General features: G+C 42.9%; 1 protein-coding gene across 1 annotated transcript in view; it reads right to left on the bottom strand.

The window, feature by feature from the left end:
• Window positions 1-23,490, bottom strand: part of LOC146968249 (ephrin type-B receptor 4b-like) — a 49,066-nt gene extending 25,576 nt beyond the window's left edge. The window contains exons 1-4 of the mRNA XM_085759936.1: window positions 23,377-23,490; window positions 7,086-7,156; window positions 6,555-6,697; window positions 2,038-2,401 (exon numbers count right to left, since the gene is read on the bottom strand). Of these exons, the coding sequence (XP_085616062.1) occupies window positions 2,038-2,401; window positions 6,555-6,697; window positions 7,086-7,156; window positions 23,377-23,404 (606 nt within the window). The 5' untranslated portion in view covers window positions 23,405-23,490. The remainder of the gene's footprint in view (window positions 1-2,037; window positions 2,402-6,554; window positions 6,698-7,085; window positions 7,157-23,376) is intronic.
• Between the last annotated feature and the right edge of the window lie 2,530 nt (window positions 23,491-26,020).

Below are 26,020 nucleotides of genomic sequence, written 5' to 3'. Positions count from 1 at the left end.
TTTTATTTCGTTAACTAATGACAGTACTTTTATTTTGTTAACTAGTGACAGAACTTTTATTTTGTTAACTAATGACAGTACTTTTATTTTGTTAACTAGTGACAGAACTTTTATTTTGTTAACTAATGACAGTACTTTTATTTTGTTAACTAATGACAGTACTTTTATTTTGTTAACTAGTGACAGAACTTTTATTTTGTTAACTAATGACAGTACTTTTATTTTGTTAACTAGTGACAGTACTTTTATTTCGTTAACTAATGACAGTACTTTTATTTTGTTAACTAGTGACAGAACTTTTATTTTGTTAACTAATGACAGTACTTTTATTTTGTTAACTAGTGACAGAACTTTTATTTTGTTAACTAATGACAGTACTAAAGACGGTGGTCGTCATGGTTACCTGCTCCACCAGCGCGTGCGGCACGGTCTCGGGGAAGGCAGCGAAGGCGCGGCGCAGCGGAGGACACTTTCTGTAGACTTTTATTTTGTTAACTAATGACAGAACTTTTATTTTGTAAACTAGTGACATAACTTTTATTTTGTTAACTAGTGACAGAACTTTTATTTTGTTAACATAATGACAGTACTTTTATTTTGTAAACATAATAACGATGCTTTTATTTTGTTAACATAATGACAGTACTTTTATTTTGTAAACATAATAACGATGCTTTTATTTTGTAAACATAATGACAGTACTTTTATTTTGTAAACTAATGACAGAACTTTTATTTTGTTAACTAGCGACAGAACTTTTATTTTGTTAACTAGCGACAGAACTTTTATTTTGTTAACTAGCGACAGAACTTTTATTTTGTTAACTAGCGACAAAACTTTTATTTTGTTAACATAAAGGCGGTCGTCTCCATGGTTACCTGCTCCACCAGCGCGTGCGGCACGGTCTCGGGGAAGGCAGCGAAGTCGCGGCGCAGCGGAGGACACTTCCTGTAGACTTTTATTTTGTTAACATAAAGGTGGTGGTCGTCATGGTTACCTGCTCCACCAGCGCGTGCGGCACGGCCTTTTATTTTGTAAACGGACAGACGGTCGTCTCCATGGTTACCTGCTCGACCAGCGCGTGCGGCACGGTCTCGGGGAAGGCAGCGAAGGCGCGGCGCAGCGGCGGGCACTTCCTGTAGACTTTTATTTTGTTAACTAATGACTACTTTTATTTTGTTAACTAATGACAGAACTTTTATTTTGCTAACTAGTGACAGAACTTTTATTTTGTTAACTAATGACAGAACTTTTATTTTGCTAACTAGTGACAGAACTTTTATTTTGTTAACTAGTGACAGAACTTTTATTTTGTTAACTAATTACAGAACTTTTATTTTGTTAACTAGCAACAGAACAGACGTTGCTTTTATTTTATTAACATAATGACAGTACTTTTATTTTGTTAACAGACAGACGGTGGTCGTCATGGTTACCTGCTCCACCAGCGCGTGCGGCACGGTCTCGGGGAACGCGGCGAAGGCTTTTATTTTGTTAACATAAAGACAGTCGTCTCCATGGTTACCTGCTCCACCAGCGCGTGCGGCACGGTCTTTTATTTTGTTAACATAAAGACGGTGGTCGTCATGGTTACCTGCTCCACCAGCGCGTGCGGCACGGTCTCGGGGAACTGGGCGAAGGCTTTTATTTTGTTAACATAAAGACAGTCGTCGTCATGGTTACCTGCTCGACCAGCGCGTGCGGCACGGTCTCGGGGAACTGGGCGAAGGCGCGGCGCAGCGGCGGACACTTCCTGTAGACTTTTATTTTGTTAACTAATGACTACTTTTATTTTGTTAACTAGTGACAGAACTTTTATTTTGTTAACTAATGACAGAACTTTTATTTTGTTAACTAGCGACAGAACTTTTATTTTGTTAACTAATGACAGAACTTTTATTTTGTTAACTAGTGACGATGTTTTGATTTTGTTAACTAATGACAGAACTTTTGTTAACATAACGATGTTGCTTTTATTTTGAAAACATAATGACGATACTTTTATTTTGACAGACAGTTGGTCGTCTCCATGGTTACCTGCTCCACCAGCGCGTGCGGCACGGTCTCGGGGAACTGGGCGAAGGCGCGGCGCAGCGGCGGACACTTCCTGTAGAAGACGCGCACGGCGAGCAGCGCCATGCACGCCCCCTGGCTGTGGAAGGCCAGGTAGAGCCCCGCCCCCCCCAGCGGCGCCAGGCGCAGCAGCTTCACGTTGGAGCGCCGCTCGCCGCCGCGCCGCAGCAGGTGGTCCGCCGCTACCGTGGCGACCTTGGTGTAGGGGTTCTCCATCCAGGCGGGGTGAGTGGGCGTGGCCTCGTCCGCCGCGCTCTGATAGGAGAACACGGTGAAGGTCTCCTTACAGTGGCGCTGGTTCAGCCCCGAGCACTCCATCATCGTAAACCTACAGAGACCAATCAATAACCGATCAATCAATCACTCCATCATCGTAAACCTACAGAAACCAATCAACCAATCAATCAATCACTCCATCATCGTAAACCTAGAGAAACCAATCAATAACCGATCAGTGATCAATCAATCACTCCATCATCGTAAACCTAGAGAAACCAATCAATAACCGATCAATAACCGATCAATCAATCACTCCATCATCGTGAACCTACAGAAACCAATCAATAACCGATCAATAACCGATCAATCAATCACTCCATCATCGTGAACCTACAGAGACCAATCAATAACCGATCAATAACCGATCAATCAATCACTCCATCATCGTGAACCTACAGAAACCAATCAATCAATCAATAACCGATCAATAACTGATCAATCAATCACTCCATCATCGTAAACCTACAGAGACCAATCAATAACCGATCAATAACTGATCAATCAATCACTCCATCATCGTGAAGCTAGAGAAACCAATCAATAACCGATCAATAACCGATCAATCAAGCACTCCATCATCGTAAACCTACAGAGACCAATCAATAACCGATCAATAACCGATCAATCAATCACTCCATCATCGTGAACCTACAGAAACCAATCAATAACCGATCAATAACCGATCAATCAATCACTCCATCATCGTGAACCTACAGAAACCAATCAATCAATCAATAACCGATCAATAACCGATCAATCAATCACTCCATCATCGTAAACCTACAGAGACCAATCAATAACCGATCAATAACTGATCAATCAATCACTCCATCATCGTAAACCTACAGAAACCAATCAATCAATCAATAACCGATCAATCAAGCACTCCATCATCGTAAACCTACAGAGACCAATCAATAACCAATCAATGATCAATAACTCATCAATCACTCACTCCATCATAGTGAACCTACAGAGAAACCAATCAATAACCGATCAATAACCGATCAATCAATCACTCCATCATCGTAAACCTACAGAGACCAATCAATAACCGATCAATCAATCACTCCATCATCGTGAACCTACAGAAACCAATCAACCAATCAATCAATCACTCCATCATCGTAAACCTAGAGAAACCAATCAATAACCGATCAGTGATCAATCAATCACTCCATCATCGTAAACCTACAGAAACCAATCAATAACCGATCAGTGATCAATCAATCACTCCATCATCGTAAACCTAGAGAAACCAATCAATAACCGATCAATAACCGATCAATCAATAACTCCATCATCGTAAACCTACAGAGACCAATCAATAACCGATCAATAACCGATCAATCAATCACTCCATCATCGTGAAGCTGCAACACATCAATCAATCAATGATCAATGATCAATAACCAATCAATCAATAACTCCATCATCGTGAAGCTAGAGACAACAGATCAATGATCAATAACTCATCAATCACTCCATCATCGTGAAGCTGCAGACAATAGAAGATCAATAACCGATCAATGATCAATCACTCCATCATCGTGAACCTACAGAAACCAATCAATCAATCAATGATCAATCACTCCATCATCGTGAAGCTACAGACAACACATCAATGATCAATAACCGATCAATCACTGGTCAATAACTAGGGGTGTAACAAAAACTGATTTTGATTTAAAGGGATAGTTCACCCAAAATTCAAATGTCCCTCATGATCTCCTCCCCCTCATGTGGACTAAGGGCTGGGAGAAGTTTCAGAGTCCTCCGTGGCTTCTCTGAGTTACAGGGGGTCTCGGCGTAGCAGTGCATGTCCATATGACGGTTGTGAATGGTCCTCACTTTTCTTCGTAACAAAAAGACACACCAAAAAACATCCAAATACCTCCATGCTGCTCGTCTGTAATGTCCCTCTTGTATTGAAGCCCCGACATGAGAAATTGTCCCGAAATAAATTTAATAAGTCTATATTTTAAGCTTGTTTGTAGCGGAAGCTCCCAGTGTCTCAGTTCACTGCTCTTCCTGTGTCAGTGCGCTGACCGGCGGAACAGTTTCTCATGTCGGGGCTTCAATACCAGAGGGACATTACATACGAGCAGCATGGAGGTATTTGGATGTTTTTTGTTGTGTCTTTTTGTTACAAAGACAGTTGGTATCCATTTGCAACCGTCATATGGACATGCACTGCTACGCCGAGACCCCCTGTAACTCAGAGAAGCCACGGAGGACTCTGAAACTTCTCCCAGCCCTTAGTCCACATGAGGGGGAGGAGATCATGAGGGACATTTCAATTTTGGGTGAACTATCCCTTTAAGATGCATTGAGATGTATCGCATTGTTAAATGATGATGGAAACACTGTGATTCTAATTAAAATCCCCTGATTCACACAAACTGAAACACGCTGCTACGGCCGGGTTTAGGTTGATTGGAATGGGATGGAAACAGCTGTATGTGAATTAAGTGACGTAGCCACTTTCACCCCGTCTGCTCCGTGTTGCAGTTCACTCACAAGACAACATCAGGGTTTCTGCACCGCCACGGCAAAATAAAAGCCCCCACACACCTTCATAATGTTACTGCACTTCTTCATAGTTCCTCCTCAGTAAAAACTAAACTTATCTACCAGCGTTTACCATTAATAACTCTCTCTCTCTCTCTCTAACTAGGGGGGGGGGCAGGTGAAAGGCAGAGAGCCTCCGTTCTCACTCGTAACCAGTCACAAGTCATGTAGTAGTAGTCATGGGAAAAAAAGCCTTTTATCCTCCATCTCTTCCACACACGGCTGATCCAAACAGCTGACGGCGGAGTGATACAACACTTTAACTACCTGTTTGTGTGGAGGAGTTGGCTACAGTGACTGAGCCAGTTGGTTAATTGCAGAGAAAGGGCTAGGGAGAGAAGTCTAAGGAATTTGACATATTTGACCTTTTTATTATTTTTTTTAAAGTTACTTTTCCTGGTAATTAATTACTTTTACCATGTAGTAACTCTGTTACTAACTCTACTGTAAGTGTTTTACATAATAAACGAAAGACAAAGTTATGTTTATTTGTATTGTCTTTTTTTTTTTTTTTGCTGATCCGAAAAACGATCCGATCCGTGAGTTTTTTGATCCGTTGCACCCCTAGTGACCAACCTACCGTATCTCTATGTTACTTAGAGCACCGACCAATCACAGACCAACCTACCGTATCTCTATGTTACTTAGAGCATCGACCAATCACAGATTAACCTACCGTATCTCTATGTTACTTAGAGCACCGACCAATCACAGACCAACCTACCGTATCTCTACGTTACTTAGAGCATCGACCAATCACAGATTAACCTACCGTATCTCTACGTTACTTAGAGCATCGACCAATCACAGATTAACCTACCGTATCTCTACGTTACTTAGAGCATGGACCAATCACAGATTAACCTACCGTATCTCTACGTTACTTAGAGCATCGACCAATCACAGACCAACCTACCGTATCTCTACGTTACTTAGAGCATCGACCAATCACAGACCAACCTACCGTATCTCTACGTTACTTAGAGCATCGACCAATCACAGACCAACCTACCGTATCTCTACGTTACTTAGAGCACCGACCAATCACAGATTAACCTACCGTATCTCTACGTTACTTAGAGCATGGACCAATCACAGACCAACCTACCGTATCTCTACGTTACTTAGAGCATCGACCAATCACAGACCAACCTACCGTATCTCTACTTAGAGCACCGACCAATCAGAGATCAACCTACCGTATCTCTACGTTACTTAGAGCACCGACCAATCACAGATTAACCTACCGTATCTCTACGTTACTTAGAGCACCGACCAATCACAGATTAACCTACCGTATCTCTACGTTACTTAGAGCATCGACCAATCACAGATTAACCTACCGTATCTCTACGTTACTTAGAGCATCGACCAATCACAGATTAACCTACCGTATCTCTACGTTACTTAGAGCACCGACCAATCACAGATTAACCTACCGTATCTCTACGTTACTTAGAGCATCGACCAATCACAGATTAACCTACCGTATCTCTACGTTACTTAGAGCATCGACCAATCACAGATTAACCTACCGTATCTCTACGTTACTTAGAGCATCGACCAATCACAGACCAACCTACCGTATCTCTATGTTACTTAGAGCACCGACCAATCACAGATTAACCTACCGTATCTCCACGTAGAGGACAGTGGCTGCTCTGCGAGGGATCCAGCGGGTCCTCAGCCAATAGGAGGAGGGGCTGTTGGGAGTACAGATCTGATAGGTCCGTACGCTGTTGGACTCATCGTCCAGTCCACTCACCTCCTCCCACTACAGCACAGACAGGGAGGTTAATGTTAACACACAGGGAACAGACCGTTAACACACAGAACAGACAACATCTCAGGTCATCAGGTTGTAACAGAAGAGTAAAGCTCCTTGCTCACTGAGTCTGTTGTGTTTTATTCACATTGTTTTTATTTTCTGTTCTAAACTTCGGAGAGGGAGACAAACATGGTCACGCACTGATGATGCACTTTGTTTCTCTCACTTGTAGAGAAATGAAAGAGAGAAATTTAAACATTGTGTCCATCCTGAGAGGAGCCAGTAGAGGGGATCTGAACTATCATCATCACTTCAACAGGTTATTATAGGATGTCAGTGATTATTAGCTCACACATTAAACAGAAGTGTAGTGGTTGTGTAGTAGTTGTGTTACCTCTGGGTCGTCAGCAGGATGGTTGGTCCAGCGCAGGTCAGACGTCTCCAGCTTCGTGTTCATCACCACCTCTGATGGAGAGACACACACACACACACACACACACACACACACACACACACACACACACACACACACACACACACACACACACAGACAGGGAGAGAGAGGGTTGATGAGCAACATGTCCCACAAACAAACTGACTGCAGCTGCAACAACAACAACAACAACAACAACAACAACAACAACAACAACAACAACAACAACAACCCTAACAACAGAGTGAGGCAGCAGCTCAGACTACAGGACGCTGTCTGTCCTGGTCTGGACAGTCTGGAGACACTAGGAATCTGACTGGAACCACCACAACATCCTCCATCACCATCCATACAACACACACACACACACACACACACACACACACACACACACACACACACACACACACACACACACCCCATTACACACCCAGGCCCCGCCCACTCTAAGACCCTGAACAACAGCAGGAGAGAGAGAGCAGCTGTGTGTCTGTACCCTGACCAGGCTGTAGGTGTGTGTACAGTTACACTACAGTACACACACAGAACAATACAGGTGATGGAAGCTTCAGACACTTCCTCTGGTCTGGGATCAGCTGCTGTGTGTCTGTTCAGTCACACTGACTCATTCTGTCACTGCTACAGACTGAATGATTTACCAACATGTCAACATGTCAACGTATCAACGTATCAACGTATCAACGTATCAACATGTCAACATGTCAACATGTCAACATGTCAACGTATCAACGTATCAACGTATCAGTCTGTCAGCGACCCAGTCCCAGTCGGCCCCCTGAAGACTCCCTAACGGCCCTGAGCCCTCACTAGCCATGTTTCCATCCAAAACTGATTCGCATTACTGGGCCGGTGCATATTCTCATTTGCCCAGGTCATAGTATTTCAAAGGAGGTTAAATCGAAAGCAACTGGACTTAGTTACCATTACTGGGCAATGCGCATTAAAAGAAATTTGAATCGTGTGTGTTTCCATCTACGGACTTTGCACCCCCCCGCCCCCGGCCGGACTGACGGTCTGATTTGAACACATTAGCGCGATTTAGCTCATGTTTATTACCGTCATAACGCAACCCGTGTGTGTGTGTGTGTGTGTGTGGGAGAGAGAGAGAGAGAGAGAGAGAGTTTATTAATGATAAACTCTGGATTCGCTGGTTGATCAGTTTGGTTTTTACTGAGGAGGAACTATGAAGAACTGAGCAGTAACATCATTATGAAGGTGTGTGGGGGCTTTTATTTTGCCGTGGCGATGCGCCACAATTAATTAATTGTTGTGTGACAGCGGAAACCCTGATGTTGTCTTGTGAGTGAACTGCAACACGGGAGCAGTCGGGGTGAAAGTGGCTACGTCACTTCATTCACATACAGCTGTTTCCATCCCATTCGAATCAACCAACACCGGCCACAGCAGCGTATTTCAGTTTGTGTGAATCAGAGGATTTTAATTTGAATCACGGCGTTTCCATCATCATTTTCTGATGCGATACATCTAGATGATCTAAACAGCTGATGGAAACGCACTTACTGACCTGAGATCAGCTCTCAGCTCTGTGAGGGTCCAGATGCTGTGAACATGAACAGCACTGACCCACTCTCACCACACGTTACCTTGACAACAACATGATGTTGACTACTGGACTGAAACCGTTCCAGCTCTAACACACAACCACCAGCCAGACTAGAACTACAGCTCCTAACCCCCCCCCCCCCCCCCACCCCAGGTCAGTGTTCTACACCAGACACCATGACGACACTACTGGTTATTATGGTCTGTTTACACTGGCAGAGGGAGTCTACTGGTTGATGTGTAGTCTGACTGGAGACTGGATCAATACACACACACACAGACACACACACAGGGTCATAGCCAGAGGAGCTGACAGCTGATTGGCTGCAGCCTCTCTCCTCTCTATAGTTAGTGGTTTACTATCAGCTCCTATCCACCACTTTCCGGAGAACGACGCTGGGTGTCGCCATGACACTCCATTCATTCCATTTTAGATTAACGTTAGCTGGGCTAACCGTTAGCTGTTAGCAGTGTCTTAAATAACTCAATAAACGCTCCATGAAAAAAATATTTTCTCCAGCGGATATCTGAGTTCCAACATGACTGAGCTAACTGGAGTAGTTTCATGTGGTGTCCCACAACGGGAGGGTTTTAACAGCTGACGTCCTGCTGTTAGCTTAGCTGTCAGCAGCAGCAAAGCTAACGGCTACGATAGCCATGACTAGTTGCAGAGGCGTACACACAGAGGTGGTGGTGTTTGTTTGGTAATTCGTTTTATAGACTTGACAAACATCAGATTAGTCAGGGCGGTTTTGGCAGCCCAGGAGCCCCCACATTTGGTGCCTACACCGGTGGCTAACGCTACCAGCTAGCCGCTTGCTAACAGTTAGCCGCTTGCTAAAATGCTACTACGGGGTTGAAAACCAACTTCCGTTGTGGTGTGACGCAATGGATCATGAGAAAATAAAGTGGTGGATAGCAGCAGTACTCAATAGGCGGCCCACTGAACCTTCCAATCAGGCCCGCAACTGAGTTCTACTAGTTTACATATTACTGTATACTGTATTTCTCGGGCTCCGTGCGCCTGTAAGTCAAAGCACTGGGACATGGAAACACGTGCGGAGCGTTTATGTGTGCCTGTGAGGCGCTGCACTGGGATACAGAAACGCTGACGAACCCAAATCACCATGCGTGAGTGTTTGGGGAGCGGGCTGGACTGCAGGGTTTCCCCTGCCTGTCTGCAGAGACCGTGGGTGATGTTGACCGCCGTCTTGGTTCAACTGTGTGTGCAGTAGGGGTGGGTGATATGGCAAAAATATCATATCATGATTTAAAAAAAATAAAATAACGATCTCGATTTTATCATGATCTTAAAGGACAATTCCAGGCGAATTCAACTCAGGGCTGTATTTTCATATCATTTTAGGTCTAAAAGAATGAATCTGAAGATTTTCAGTTTAATGTCTCCTGTTTTGCGGTAGTTGTGTCTGTCCCTGCATCGCCACGGCAGCAATGAATGGGAGTGGATGTAAGTTCTGCTGTTTAGGCTGTTTCCATCCCTCAAAGCCACAGACAGCGTCAGATGGAGACTCAAACATGCACCGAGAAGTTTATTTACTTCAACAAGCCGACATGTTTGTAAAACTAGATCTAATTCAAAGTCTCCCGGAGTCTCGCGCGAGACCCAGTTGCCGTGCTCGGTGTGTTCAGGTGCAGTGGGAAAAGCTACCGTTTGTGTCATAAACACAGGAATATCAACTCTTTACTTGCTTCAAGTGTACATTTTTTTCCACAGACAGCGTCAGGTGGCTACTCAAACATGCACCGAGAAGTTTTTTTTACTTGAAGCAAGTCAAGAGTTGATATTCCTGTGTTTATGACACAAACGGTAGCTTTTCCCACTGCACCTGAACACACCGAGCACGGCAACTGGGTCTCGCGCGAGACTCCGGGAGACTTTGAATTAGATCTAGTTTTACAAACATGTCGGCTTGTTGAAGTAAATAAACTTCTGGCTGCATGTTTGAGTCTCCATCTGACGCTGTCTGTGGCTTTGAGGGATGGAAACAGCCTAAACAGCAGAACTTACATCCACTCCCATTCATTGCTGCCGTGGCGACGCGGGAACAGACACAACTACCGCAAAACAGGAGACATTAAACTGAAAATCTTCAGATTCATTCTGTTAGACCTAAAATGATAGGAACATACACCCCGAGTTGAATTCGCCCGGAATTGTCCTTTAAATCAAAAATTGAAAAACAGACAATTTAGGTCAAAGAGCCTTTCTGAACAGATTTAAATGCACAGCTCCACTACTTCCTGAATTTAAGGCAGCTCCTTTATTTCCTGTCTTACATTATTGGACAAACTGATGAATCCAGGTGTGTCTGAGCAGTCACAATGATCAGACACACCTGGATTAATCAGTTTGGGAGCTGTCTTTCAGAAATTCAGGAAGTAGTGGAGCTGTGCATAGAGCCCATTTAAATAGTTGCAGTTTTGCCAACATGTGCAAGTAAACATCCTCTGATAAAATGCATCTGGCAACATAGAATGAGCCCAGACGATGCTACCATCTCTGCACTGTGGCAGATCGTCTACACGCTCTGATCCTTCACCATCTGATATCACCATGTCTCCCAGCCCTAGTGTGCATCATGCATGGGGGGCCGTTCAGATGAAGTGTTGGACCAACGACCGACCCCCCCCCCCGCCGCTCGGGCCATGGTCTCCTAGAATCCTGTGGGAAACACTGAGGACCAATGACTTGTCTCCTCAGAACAGAGTCAGACATGTCAAATGATGTGCTTACAAGTAAAATAATTATTTTATTTTATTTAATTTGAATGTGTGGCCCCCAGGGTGTCTGTTAAAGGGATAGTTCACCCTAGAATGATATTTCGCTCATTATCTACTCACCCTCATGTTGACTAAGGGCTGGAAGAAGTCTCAGAGTCCTCCGTCCCTTCTCTGAGTTACAGGGGGTCTCGGTGTAGCAGTGCATGTCCATATAACGGTTGTAAAGGGACACCAGAGCTCTTCGTAAAAAAACACACACAAAAAAACATCCAAATACCTCCATGATGCTCGTATGTAATGTCCGTCTTGTGCTGAAGCCCCAAATTGCGTAATTGTCCCGAAAAAAATTAAATAAGTCTATATTTTAAGCTTGTTTGTAGCGGAAGCTTCTCGAAGCTCCTCTTCCTGGTCCGTCCAAATCTCGCGTGATTTGCGCCGGCGTCAGTGCGGTTACTGCGAATCACGCGAGATTTGGACGGACCAGGAAGAGGAGCTTCGAGAAGCTTCCGCTACAAACAAGCTTAAAATATAGACTTATTTAATTTTTTTCGGGACAATTACGCAATTTGGGGCTTCAGCACAAGACGGACATTACATACGAGCAGCATGGAGGTATTTGGATGTTTTTTTGTGTGTGTTTTTTTACGAAGAGCTCCGGTGTCCCTTTGCAACCGTTATATGGACATGCACTGCTACGCCAAGACCCCCTGTAACTCAGAGAAGCCACGGAGGAATCTGAAACTTCTTCCAGCCCTTAGTCCACATGAGGGTGAGTAGATAATGAGCGAAATATCATTCTAGGGTGAACTATCCCTTTAAGAAACATTCTGGCCCTTCAACAAATGTATTTGAGTAGGCTACTCCTGGTCTATAGTATAGAGATGAACTCTACTGAACTCAGCTCTGTTCCTGTGTGTGTGTGTGTGTGTGTGTGTGTGTGTGTGTGTGTGTGTGTGTGTTCTCCAGGAGCCTGCAGAGCCACACACACACACACACACACTGAGATACACACTGAGACACACACACTGACTGGGAACACACACACACACACAGTGAGATAGTTAATTGTCTTGTTGGTTCATTAAAACGAGACTGAAGGACATGAATGAAACTGTGTGTGTGTGTGTGTGTTGTCAGCAGGGGTGGAAGTAACTAGTTACATTTACTCTCGTTACTGTAACTGAGTAGCTTTTGTACTTTTTAAAGTATTTTTTAAAAGCAGTAGTAGTACTTTTACTTTTACTTGAGTACATATTGTTGGAAGAAATGTACTTCACTACATTTTAAATAACTTCTGTTACTAAGTAAAGGGTTAGGGTGAACTTGCAGTGTGTCTGCCTGGTTGTTGAAGACAAAAGAGAGAGAGAGAGAGAGAGAGAGAGAGGGAAGAAGCTGAAATGAACGATGCTATGAAAGACAAGAGGAAGAGGAAGAGGAGGGAGGGAGAGGATGTGATGGCTAGAGAAAGGAGAGAAAGAAGGAAAGATAACGGCTTCAAACAGTGTTGAGGTTTCAGAAACAGAAGATTTGACTCTGCAGGGGGGGGCTGATTTTTTTTTTCTTCAAAAATCGATTAAAACTAAATAAAAAATAAAAAAAATTGTGAAATTTCTTCTTTTTTTTGAATGTTTTTAAATATTGTGCCATGTGCATTTGTTCTCCTTTTTACATCCAGAGAGTCCAGGTGTTGAAAAGGCTTTAAGTTCACTTTATAATGGAGTATGTTAATTTCTAGGCTCTTACAGTATTTGTGTGCAGATAAATGTTAAAAATGCTAAAGACTAAAAATCATAGATAGTGGGGCGGATTAGCTCAATATTTTACACCAATCGTTCACTTTGTGATAAAAGCATGAAATTTGGTGGATGTGTTGGTGAATATGTTTCAAACAAATCTGGATATTGGGCCACCTCAAAAGCGCCCCCTAGTGGCCGTGGCAGCCATTTGTTATGCGAATAAATGAATGATGAATAAAAACTGCCCTTTTAATAATATCAACTGGTGATGTATTGTATATTGTTGGAAAGCCTGATTAGTCACCTTTACAACGAGGTACAGCTTGTAAGGATCGTGCATTCATGGAATGAGTAACGGGGCTAAACGTGTGGGTAGCGCCCCCCAACAATGTGCATCCCCTGTGGGGCAGATTAGCTCAATAAATCACAAGAATGGTTTATTTTGTGGTAGAAGCACAACATTTGGTGGAGGTGTTGGTGGATACATTTTTGAAACATGGTTTTTAAGGACCCTTAAGATGTCTACTTAAGATTTTTGCTTGTAGTTGACCCGGGCAACAAGCAAAAATAAACAATTGTTAAATAAACAATTCTTGTGATTTATTGAGCTAATCCGCCCCATAGGGGATGCACATTTTTGGGGGGCGCTACCCACACGTTTAGCCCCGTTGCTCCTTCCATGAATGCACGATCCTTACAAGCTGTACCTCGTTGTAAAGGTGACTAATCAGGCTTTCCAACAATATACAATACATCACCAGTTGGTATTATTAAAAGGGCAGTTTATATTAATCATTCATTTATTTGCGTAACAAATGGCTGCCACGGCCACTAGGGGGCGCTTTTGAGGTGGCCCAATATCCAGATTTGTTTGAAACATATTCACCAACACATCCACCAAATTTCATGCTTTTATCACAAAGTGAACGATTGTTTAGCTAATCCGCCCCACTAAGAGAGAACCGGCAATATCGTAGAATCACAATTTAAATCGAATCGCCATCCAAAACATCGTAGAGTGTGTTTGTGTGTGTGTATTGTCAGTGTGTGTGTTCTCAGTGTGTGTGTGTGAGTCTCTGATCTCCTGCGGCTCCTGAACGTCTCACTGACCTGACGGGCTGTGATGTCACAGTGATGATGTCACAGTGATGATGTCATGGTTCAGGTATGTGTTACTGTTTCTACCTGAAGTAGTAGTGGTAGTGGTAGTAGTTACATCTACTCTGACTATGACATCACATCACAGCCTGCAGCGTCAGAGCAACTGAGGTCAGTGAGACGTTCAGGAGCCGCAGGAGATCTGAGACTCACACACACACACACACACTAGGGCTGCACGATTATGGCCAAAATGATAATCACGATTATTTTTGTCGATATTGAAATCACGATTATTAATCACGATTATACATTATGTTAGATAAAACGTGTTTTTATTGCACTTTCTATTTGAAACAAACAATAGGCTATGTGAACAAGGCTTTCAGTTCAAAATGAAACGTAAAATAAAAATAAATAATAGCCTAAAATAAAAATTTACCCAAGGCAAAGGGCTAGCGAAAAATAAATGCCATTGCAGAGTGCAGAGGTGTCATTCTGTACAGTAGCGTACAGATACTTGTGTAAAAAACAAAAAATAAAAAATAAATCTGGTAGAAGTAGCTGCTGATTCAACTCCTTTACTCAAATAAAAGTAAGAAAGTACAGGCTCTGAAATGTAATTTCAAAGTAGGCTATAGGTAAAAATTAATGTTTGCCATCAATGATACACAGAGATGTGTGGGCAAGAGTCTGTCTAGCATGGACCAAAGCACAGCACGGGTGGTTCAGCAGCAATTTAGAACGAATTAAAAACATTTAATGAACAGACCAAGTGTTTTCACACAGGCAGCGTCCAGCAGGTCGACCTAGCGCAACTGAGCTGCCACCAAAACGGCCATAGATCGCCGTTACCGGCCGTTATGATCACGGTCGGAACGTTTTATTTACACGACGTATGTAATTAACACCAACACGGCCGCGTGGGGTGACGGGGTCTCGGTCCAGCTTCGAGACCACCCCGCAGCCCGACCTCCATCCGATCCAGAGAGACCGGCTGGGACACACACTCTGGAAAAGGGAGGATGCGCTTGCTTGTTAGTTAGGCAGCTTCATGGAGCCCTGACCTCTCGTTCGCCCCCTGGTGGTTGGCTGACTATTGGTTGAGAAAGCGCTTGATTTGATGCAGCACAGCCCGTTTTTTACATGTTAGTAATCGTGACGATCATCTTAATTTAATCATGGCAGCCAAAATCGTGATCGTGATTAAAATTCGATTAATTGTGCAGCCCTAACACACACACACACACACTGGGGTAATAAACACTAAACACAGTGAATGGATACTTGGTTCCATTACTGTAAAGTAACTCTACTCTACCTGAGTAACTACTGCTGGCTGTTCTAGAGCAGCTGGAGTAAAGAGCAGCTGGACTTCTTCTCTTTACTCCAGCTGCTCTAGAATGATGCTGCTTTCACACCAACACCAACACCACTAAACGCTGCATTCAGACCAAAGGCTCTGAGTGAGGTTTGTTTTTGTCGGTGTGGAAGCATCAATCCTACTCAAGTGAGCACTAAACCAAGCAGACTGGATCATGAGACCTCTGAAAGGGGTTAGGGGTCTCGGTCCCTCTGGAGAGAACGCGGACCTGGACCAGAGTTCTGCACGGGTCTAGTTTTGGAAACCCGCGCCCGCCCCACCCGTAGGTTTTTAATCCCGTGTCCCGACCCGTCACCTTGCAGGGTTTCCGCTACATGTAATTGATCGTGGCGCACCGCCACGGCAAAATAAAAGCCGCCACACCTTCAGAATGATGATTTTTTTTTTAATTTAAATTTTTTAATGTTAAAACAATGTTAAGCAGGGTTTCCACAACCAGTTACCATTAGGTAGCTACTTTGCAGCCCTTTCCACTACACAGTTACAACTCTCGACTCATGCTTTTCAATCACAGAGTTCTTTATTTCCTCCTCATTAAAAACGAAACTTATCAACCAGCGCATCCAGTGTTATACCATTAATTAACGACTCTGTGGCGGCCGGGGGACAAGCGCTTCGCATCTCAGCTCTGTGTGTGTTCATCTGTCGCGCTCTGTTTCGATTATTAAATAGGCTACAAACGTACACACATTGGCCTCACGTGTTTGTCATTCGCGGTGTTTTATTTTGAAAATTGACCGGATTCTCTCGTGTTTCTTTGTGTGACTTCCTGCCAAGATTGACACGATGGCTCGCGGCTCGGGCACAAAATAGACCAAACGCTGAAATGATGATGATGATCGCTGCATGCCGCGGAGGATTGGACGCCGAAATGCCCCCGCATCTCCGCGCAGCCCCCCCCCCCGTTGATCAGACCACCCTCGCCGCCACTCTTTTAAAAAATCCTGGAGGAAACACTGCCTTGATTACTTCTGACTACAACCCAGATCTGACCCAACCGTCAAAACTAAGGCCCGCTCGGGCCGGTGTTCAGCTCAGTTGGTGGAGCACCCGCCCCATGTGTTGAGGCTGTAGTCCTCGCTGCAGGCGGCCCCGGTTCGAGTCCCGCATCGGACGGCCCTATCCTGCATGTCATTCCCCCCATCTCTGCCTCCCATTTTCTGTCACACTCTCAACTGTCCTATCGAATAAAGGCATGAAAAGCTCAAAAAATATACTTAAAAAAAAAAAAAAAAACTAAGACCCGCTGCCCGTTAGATCGCCGTCATCACCAGCGATAACAGGGGTACAGCCGTACTCTTTAGGGAAAAAAAAGAGAAAAAAAAAGCCGTACTCTTTCGCAGCTATTCTAGGAACGGAGAATGATAGCGACATAATTCTTGTTTTTAATGAAAGCACGACCCTTCAGCCTTTACATCGATCCCATCGGTGTGTTTGTAGCTTTTACCCAGAAGCCGAGCACTGAGCAGTCAAGCCATGATGACAGGCTAAACTCCAGGGAAAGCTGTGAGCGGTCACATGATCGTTTATTTACATCAAGATGTTGCTATGCTCTGTTGTTGCCGTGGGTGATAAAAAATGATTTTCTACGCTGGTTCATGTAGTGTTGTACAGTGTTGTACAGTGTTGTCTCCAATGTTAAAGTCCTAATTGGTGCTTATTTCTACCAGAAGATGAGGAAACGTCGTTCAGACCAGTTCTGGTTGGTTTGCCTGTGTGAACGCAGACCAGACCACAGTCTGTAGATAGCACCTGTCACTTTGACCCGGCACTTTAGCAGCTTGCACTTTATCTCTCAGAAACTCTTTAGGCTCCACTACCCATGGAAGTGTTGTCAAAATGTCAATGTTTTATCTGGTTATAGTTGTTTTGTTGTGTCCTGGTTGTCTGCATTGTTATGTTGTTTATAATACTATGTTGTTCTGTCACTGTACTGTTTTTATGTTCTGGGACTCTGGATGGAAATGAGCAGCTGCTGCTATAATCTGGCTCATTTACATGTTTTTATATGTTCATTGATGTGCACTGTCCCACATAAAGTAAAGTAAAGATACGATGTAAAAGTTTGACTGTCTGGAGCAGAGCAGATAATAGAACTAGTGGTGTGATAGTTCTGAGATGAGCTGGATGAAGACAACCTTCACTCAGTACGTTTACATGACACTTGAAAAAAACAAATTATTGCCTTAATCCGACTGTAACTGGACAACTGAAGTGGAGGTAAACACCTTAGTCCGACTGAAATCAGAGTTGGAGAACTCTGATTAAGACACCCAGATAATGTGATTGGAATTAGATTTTCTCCGTCATGTAAACACCTTAGTCGGAGTAGAACTGGACAATGCATGTGTTCATGCTCCACAACAGTAGAGACGGCACCAAGTGGAGCAGAGAAGCCGCCTGAACCCGGCAAAGTAAAGAAAAAAACCCAACATCAGCGCAGATTCAATGCATTTCACACAGCGCCACCAGCAAGAGTGTTTTATTAGAGAGAGAGAGGAGAAAAGGAAGCCCGTATCCTATTCTCAGACTGCAGTTGAGAATTTATTATTAAGCTACTTAGTTGTTTATATTCAGTTTTTTAGGAGGTGACAGAAAAGTCAACATGATAGGCGGTGTATTAACCCGCTGAAACACCAGGTGACACCATGAGGGGGCGATGGACCCGTCAGTTATTACATTTTCTCAGTTGCATGTAAATTGAGACAAGGACAGAAGTCCGACTTGACGCCAAAATCAAGTTTTGAGCCGAGCTGGATGAAGCTCTGCATGTAAACGTACTGACTGACACACTGCTGCTGCTGCTGCTGCTGCTCTCTGTGTCTCTATAGAATCACAGTCAGTCTCTACTGTGACTCTACTGACTCACTGTAGAGAGAGAGAGAGAGAGAGAGACAGAGAGAGTGAATGTCTCTCCACCACAGAGTCTAAACATGAAGGAAACTCAGAGTTTACACACAAACACACACACACACACACACACGTTTCTAATCAGCAGCTACACACACACACACTGAGACACACGCTGACATAATTACACACACACACACACGGCGAGTGTCTTGTATAAACATCCCACCAGTGTTGTCATGGTAATTTCCGTGTGTCCTCGTCCTGCACCTTATCACTGTTTATACTGTGTGTGTGTGTGTGTGTGTGTGTGTGGTCTCATTCTGTTGCATTTTTTTTCTCCTGCGACCAATCAACCAATGAGATTCTGTTCAGCTAACGAGTCTTTATGACTGTTTGGCAGCATGGATGTATGTTATTCTATTATCTTCTTAGATAGATAGATGGAATATAATACAGTAGATCCCTGCTGTGTGTTTAACCCTGTTGACCTCTGTGTGAAGTTAAAGACTGGACACTTTGAAACAGTTTTCAATTCAAGTAGTGGATTTAAAAGTTCATGGCTTCTGTGTTTTGTTTTTTAATCGTGGCATCGAATTAGTATCGAGAATCGTAGAAATTCACGGCTGTTCTGTCCTACAACAGAAGAACGGGGTAAAACTCCTCAGAGTGCAGTTCTGAGAACAATGAGTTTAAAGTATTTTTGTTGTCCAGTCAACTGTATTGAACTTAGGATTCTGAAAACTGGTCAAATCCTTGCTTTTGCTTTTGCAATTAGTAGTCTCGCTGTGTAAAAATATTGAACTCAAACTGAACATTTAACCCTTATTACCCTTATTTCTGTCTGTGCATTGAGGCTAAATCTAAGCTGGCCATACAACACAAGAAAGAGGAAACTAACTCCTATTGGTTCATAATGGTAGCAGCCTGTTGATCATCTACACACAGAGAGAAGAAGGTAACTCTAGTTACTCTAGTTACTCTAGTTACTGTGTTCTCTGGTTGTTTCACAGCAGTTTTTGGGAGTTACTGTGAAAACCACCCGCAAATATAAATATATCCCAAATAAAATGTTGAGTCCAGATATTTATCCACATGATGCAGCAGCTGAACCTCTAATGTCCCAAAAATGACTAAATCTCATTTTTGACAAAAAATGAGTTACCCCTTTATTGCGTTGTAGAGCAGAACGGATCGGATCAAATCTCTAAATGAGTCGTTTCTAAACTAAAACCAGATCCTGAGACCAGACCAGACCAGGTGATCCAGTCTCAGTTCTGATCTGGATCAAAACCTCAATCAGTTTCTGTTGGTCAGAACTCTTTAGTGGGATCTGGAAAACTTTGATCCAGAACATCTGGATTATTCTGATCCAGTTTGGTGGATTCAGGAACAACATGGGATTTAGATTCAGTTCAAACTGGTCAAATAAATAACATTTTTAACCCCCTAATGTTTAAACCATCACAGTGATTAGTAAATAGAGTTCACTTCTGAATATTCTACAACTGAACAACTTTCCCCCAAACTGAATTTAATGAAGTTTGAAGTTTGGATTTGAAACACATGGAGAAACATTCACAATAGTTAAGATAAGTTTTATCCGGATTAACCCTTTAGAACAACTGGACCAGAACCAGAACCAGAACTAATGTGTTAGAACTGTTATAAAGTTTAAATGTTCCTCTGTAGTTTATCAAGGATCAAAGACCCATTGATTGATTTATTGATCTCCTATAATCAGCCAATCACGTGTCTATCTGTTTCCTCCTGAGCTGATCAATAATATTGATTATACAACAGCTGGACCAGGTCTGTTCGCTCTGAAACAACATGTTAATCCTGCTATCGATCTGCAGAGTGAGCTTATTGGTTATTGATCAGCAGCCTACTACAGCGGCTGGTGAGGACAAACTTCTGCAGAGTGAGTTATTGGTTATTGGTTATTGATCAGCCTGCTACGGCGGCTGGTGTAGTGTATTATCCACCTGAGCTTTGTTGCTTTAATATCTTAAATTATCTTATGTTCTTCATGGTGTTTTCTCAGCCTAAAGGTTAAGGGACAGGTCAGAGGTCATTCACCATGTGGATAGGAACTTCATTTATTCTATGTTTAAGTTGAATATGTTTAGCCTGGTCAAGAGGTTAAATGTCAGAAGGTTTAGGTTAGATTCTGTTTTTAGATCCTGTCTTTGTCTGACCATCTTGGACAGACATATCCTTATATTGGGAGAAGGTGGAGTTTTAGAAGACGTATATCAGGTTATAGAGCTTTAGGCCAAGAGAGAGAGATCTCATACTGGCCCCAGAGATGCTCTAGGATTCAGCATTTTTGAACACTGCTCTTTTTCTTGTAATAAACTCCTTTTTTCAACACATCCCTTACAGAACTGATTTTAAACTGTTAATGTTTGTTTTTAAAGCACTTAACGGCCTGGCCCCACTGTGTTTATCTGAGCTTTTAACTGTCTGAAGTCCTGGTAGAGCTCTGAGGTCAACTAACCAACTTCAGCTTGAAGTGCCCAGGTCAGAATAGAAACACCGGGGTGACTGGGCCTTTTGCTCCCAGGCTCTGGAATAAGCTCTGACCTGGGTCTGAGGCTAAAAACATCTTTATTTAGGATGTAGCATGGGCGTCGCACCCCTGGGGGATGGGGGTGTTTCGACACCCCCACTTTTATAGCAAAACATAATGGATTAGAATTAGAAGTGCATCTAAAAAAATGGATTTTTACACCTATTTTGAATTTTACTCAAACACAAATACAAATAGAAATACTCCCCCCCCTCAACAAATACAAATACCGGATGCTTTGCACACCCCTAATTGCTAGTATTAGTGCATAGGCTACTACTAAAATATTGATTGAGAATCGCATATAAGACCCAAATGACACGTTAAATAATAGGCCTACTGATAGCAATATACTAGGGATGTCCCGATCCGATATTGATATCGGATTTATGTCCGATATCAGCCAAAAAAACGAATATCGGATTATATCGGACTGCATCTAAAATCTCCGATATAAACGCTCCGATAAAAGCAGTCCATTATTCCGCTCCAGCACTTCTGTCCCATATGAATAGGTGACTCTCGTTCACACTCCAACACAGTAGGTGGCGTAATGCACCTTAATGTTGGTGCGCCGCCTGCCAGAGAAGAAGAGCGCCCGGCTCCAGCATGCAGAGATCACATGATCACAACAACAACAGCGTGTGTGCGACACACACACACACAGACACAGGTGCATGGACAGGTCGCGCTTGCCCGCTAATCAACGGTAAATGCGCTATATTGCTGTAAAGGTCGGTGGTCAGATTCTTCTGGAGGAAGACCAGCTGGTCCACATGTTGTGCCGTGTTAAGGTCAGGTTACGGTGCGTTCACACCGGGCGCGAGTAACAGTGCTAAAGCCAGCATTAAATTAACGATGCTAATTTCTGTTAGCCTGTCTATGGCGTTTTACATTATACGTTAGCATTAAGCTAGCGGGCTTTATGCTTAGTTGTGACACTGGCTGTGTGTTTTGAACGTTGTTTCAAACTATGTGGGTTTGATTAAACATCTTTGATGCTTAAATATTGCTGCTTAACATATTGCTTTACTCCTCTTTTTATTTTATGTATGCCATTTTTACTGTAAGGCAGGCTATAGTCTTCAATTTGGAGTGACAAATAAAACCTTGAAGCAAGAAGATTTTTGCCTTTTGTTTGACATTGATGTACATACAGTAATTCAATAACAGTTGTAAATAAGGTTTAATTTTTAATATTTTACAGTTCAAAAGTAAGCTCACTACTGTCTGTCCCATAGAAGAACATGACAGCAGCAGCCTGTCAGTCAGCAACAGGAGGATCTCCTTGGTATTAGAATTTGAAATATATAAATAATCGTTTTTTTTCACCACCCCTAATATCGGATCAATATCGGTATCGGGCCGATATTGAAGGCTGCAATATCGGTATCGTATCGGAAGTGAAAAAGTGGTATCGGGACATCCCTACAATATACAGCACTTAAATGCAATTTTGACTTGCTTGGCTGGTAAATTATCTGCCTGGCTGGTAAAAAGATTCACTTACCAGCCTGAAAAAGTTAGTTTTGGACCCTGATTGGAAGCTTACTCTGTTGGCGATCTAAGGTGGCTCAGGTCAATTATATCTTTTCAAGAGAGTTTTCAATCCAGCCATGAAGTGCAGAGTTTTTTTCAGGAACGTCGTAGCATACAGTAGGTAAATCCACCGTGATAACTACGTGATGGTGATTAAAAATTGCATTTTGTGATTAAAATTGAAATTCAATTTCTGTTCTTTGGAACACCCCCACATTTAAAACCACTGCTCCACCCCGGCCCAGTAGTGTGATGACACTTTTATCTTATTTTAACTTATTTGATTTTGCTGCATTTTATTGTCTTCACCCACTGTTTTTTTAAAATAGTTTTTAATAGTTTTTTTATTTTGTTCTTCTCTTTAATGAGCCACTGTAAAGCACTTTGGTACCGAAAGGTTTGTTTTAAAGGGCTGTAGCCTATAAATAAAGTACATTTACATTTACATTACATCCATACACCACACTGCTGAGGAGAGGACAGTCTTCTTACAGAGTGAGGTTATTATTGGTTATTGGTTATAGGTTATTGATCAGTCTAGGACAGTCTTCTTACAGAGTGAGGTTATTATTGGTTATTGGTTATAGGTTATTGATCAGTCTAGGACAGTCTTCTTACAGAGTGAGGTTATTATTGGTTATTGGTTATAGGTTATTGATCAGTCTAGGACAGTCTTCTTACAGAGTGAGGTTATTATTGGTTATTGGTTATAGGTTATTGATCAGTCTAGGACAGTCTTCTTACCTTCCTCCGCTCCGCAGCAGCTGACCATCAGCAGCAGCAGCAGCGGGAGCAGCAGCAGCTGCAGGCCGCAGGACGAGCCCCTTCCCCGGGCAGAGGCTCTGCTCCGAGCCTCCATCCTGATCACTATCGATCACAATATCGATCCCCAGCCGTCAGCTGAGCGCGCTCCCGGTCTCGGTCTCGGTCGGCCGCGCGCACCTCATTGGAGCCTCCTCTTCCTCCAGAAGTTAGAATAATTAAAAAATAAATAAAATAAAAACTTGATATTAACTCCTGTCAGTTATTGATCCTCAGGTATCGATCCGTGTGACGTAGCAGCAGCAGCAGAGAGATAATCCAGACCAGAACCAAGATGGAGGCGGAGCTCCGAGCTGCTCCAAGTTTTCACTGAAAAACTTCCTCCTCTCCTCCGTCTGCTCCTTCTTCATCCCTCCATTCCTCCTCCTCTTCCTCCTATCTTCTCCTCCTCTCTTCTCTTCTCTCCTGGTTCCTCCGGCTGGTCAGCGGGGCTCAGCTCCCTCTCTACCCGGGATCAGAGCGCTGAGAGGCCGCAGGGCGACGGAGAGGGGTCGGTGGGAAAACTGGAGGGTGGAGTATGGGACTTTAACACAACACAACACAACACAACACACACACTAACACACACACACACACACAGACACAACAGACACACACTTTCTCTCTCTCTTTCACACAGTTCGGTGGTCGGTAGCTCCGTGTGTTATTCCGGTTATTCCCGGTTTTCCCAGTAGTTGTTCCCAGTAGTTCCAACAGTTTCTTCGGACAAAAGCAGCAGCGAACTAACTCCGTAGAAAGTTTTTCTGGCTGCGCCGAGGCCCCGCCCCCTGGCTGCAGAGAGGAGGAGAAGGGTCTGTCTGCGGCCTGCAAGAGGGAGGCGTTTCGCGTAGAGGCGTGACGTCACTACGCGACACGCCCCCTCCACACGGGAAAGTCACGTTGAACCACGCGAGATGTAAAATGAGACCGCCAAAACGGATAACAAAACAGGAAGTAAACCAGTTCCGCCGTAAAACTTGACTAGTCTGAATGGCCGAACATATGCAGACTGTAAGTGTCAGTGTAATTTAATTAATTCATCGATTAATGTATATAATAATTGTGTTTAGCGATGGACTAAGGAAGTAAGGCTGAAAACCTTTATTGTTCTTTTTTGACAGTGAGTTAAATGTGATGGCCGAAGCCCTGGTGGGGCACATGTCCAAGGAGGGAGCAAAGAAGCTCCAAATTTACAAGGAGAAACTGGAAGAAGCCCTCTCCTCTGAGGCATTTCTGAGCAGGCTATAAAAATAAATAAAAAAAATGAGCCTTGAAATGTTTTGGTTTGTTTTTTTTAAAATAGATCTCTTCTTCACTACAAATTTGACAGACCAAATATAGTTGAGATGAATTGCTACTTGTCACAAAACGACCATGACAAAGAAAGTTATGGTCTATGATCAGTGCTGTGAGTGCATGAGTACAGTAGTGTGTGTGTTGTAGGGTGAAATAAAGGAAATCAGAATACCAAACAAAGCCCAAGAGGTGTTGCAGGTAGGAGAGAGGGCGAGAGGGCCAGCAACTCAAGCTCCAGGAGAATGCTGCTGATGATCCCTGCTGATATCAAGAGAGAAAGCAAGGGAGCAACACTGCTCAGTAACCTACAGAATGGAGAGATTCACAAATGAATTCCCCATTAAGGAATAATAAAAGTTATTGTCATCACATTATTTTAATTTTGTTATGTAGGCCACTACTTTTATTTATATATATATATATATATATTTATTTATTATCTACACATTACGCTCTTACTCCCACATAAGCACTGACATTATTATTTACTACTTTTATTTATTTATATAAATAAATATAAGCTAGGCCACTACTTTTATATATATATATATATATATATGTATATATATATAATATATATATATATATATATATATATATGTATATACATATATATATATATATATATACATATATATATATATATATATACATATATATATATATATATAAATATATATATATATATCAACACATTAGCTCTTACTCCCACATAAGCACTGACATTTAGCTCATGAATTCCTGTCTGTTAATTATCTTGTGTTTTCTCTTGTGACAAAGTCAGAAAATTTTACATCTAAATTTTAATATAAATGAAATCCTGCCTTAATTGTTTTTACCCAATAAAAAATGTAATAATAACATTTGTAAGCTTTTGAATACATTCATTATAGGGCAAAGAACGCGTAGGCAAAGTCGTTAACTTTTGCATGCAACATGCAACTGTAGTGGGCTCATATCCCTTTAAGAACCGTGTGTAGGGCGTTCCCTGTAGTGGCGGGGGGCGTGTCGCGTAGTGACGTCATTACGCGACACGCCTCCTACAGTGCCTACTACTCGACACGCCTCCCTCTTGCAGGCCGCAGACGGATACACTTGGAGAGGAGCGCTGTGATTGGCTGTGATTGGCTCAGCGCTCAGAGAGAGAGGAGGGCTGTGATTGGCTCAGCGCTGCAGAGAGAGAGGAGGGCTGTGATTGGCTCAGAGCTCTGTCAGGGGGCGGGACTAAGCGCTGATTGACAGACTGAAGGACCAGATTCCTGTCTGTCGCTCTCTGCCTGTCTGTCTGACA

The sequence above is a fragment of the Trachurus japonicus genome, chromosome 18 (genome assembly GCF_045865225.1).
Source record: "Trachurus japonicus isolate A0001 chromosome 18, Traja_1.0".
NCBI lineage: Eukaryota > Metazoa > Chordata > Actinopteri > Carangiformes > Carangidae > Trachurus > Trachurus japonicus.
This window is presented reverse-complemented; position numbering and strand designations above follow the sequence as displayed.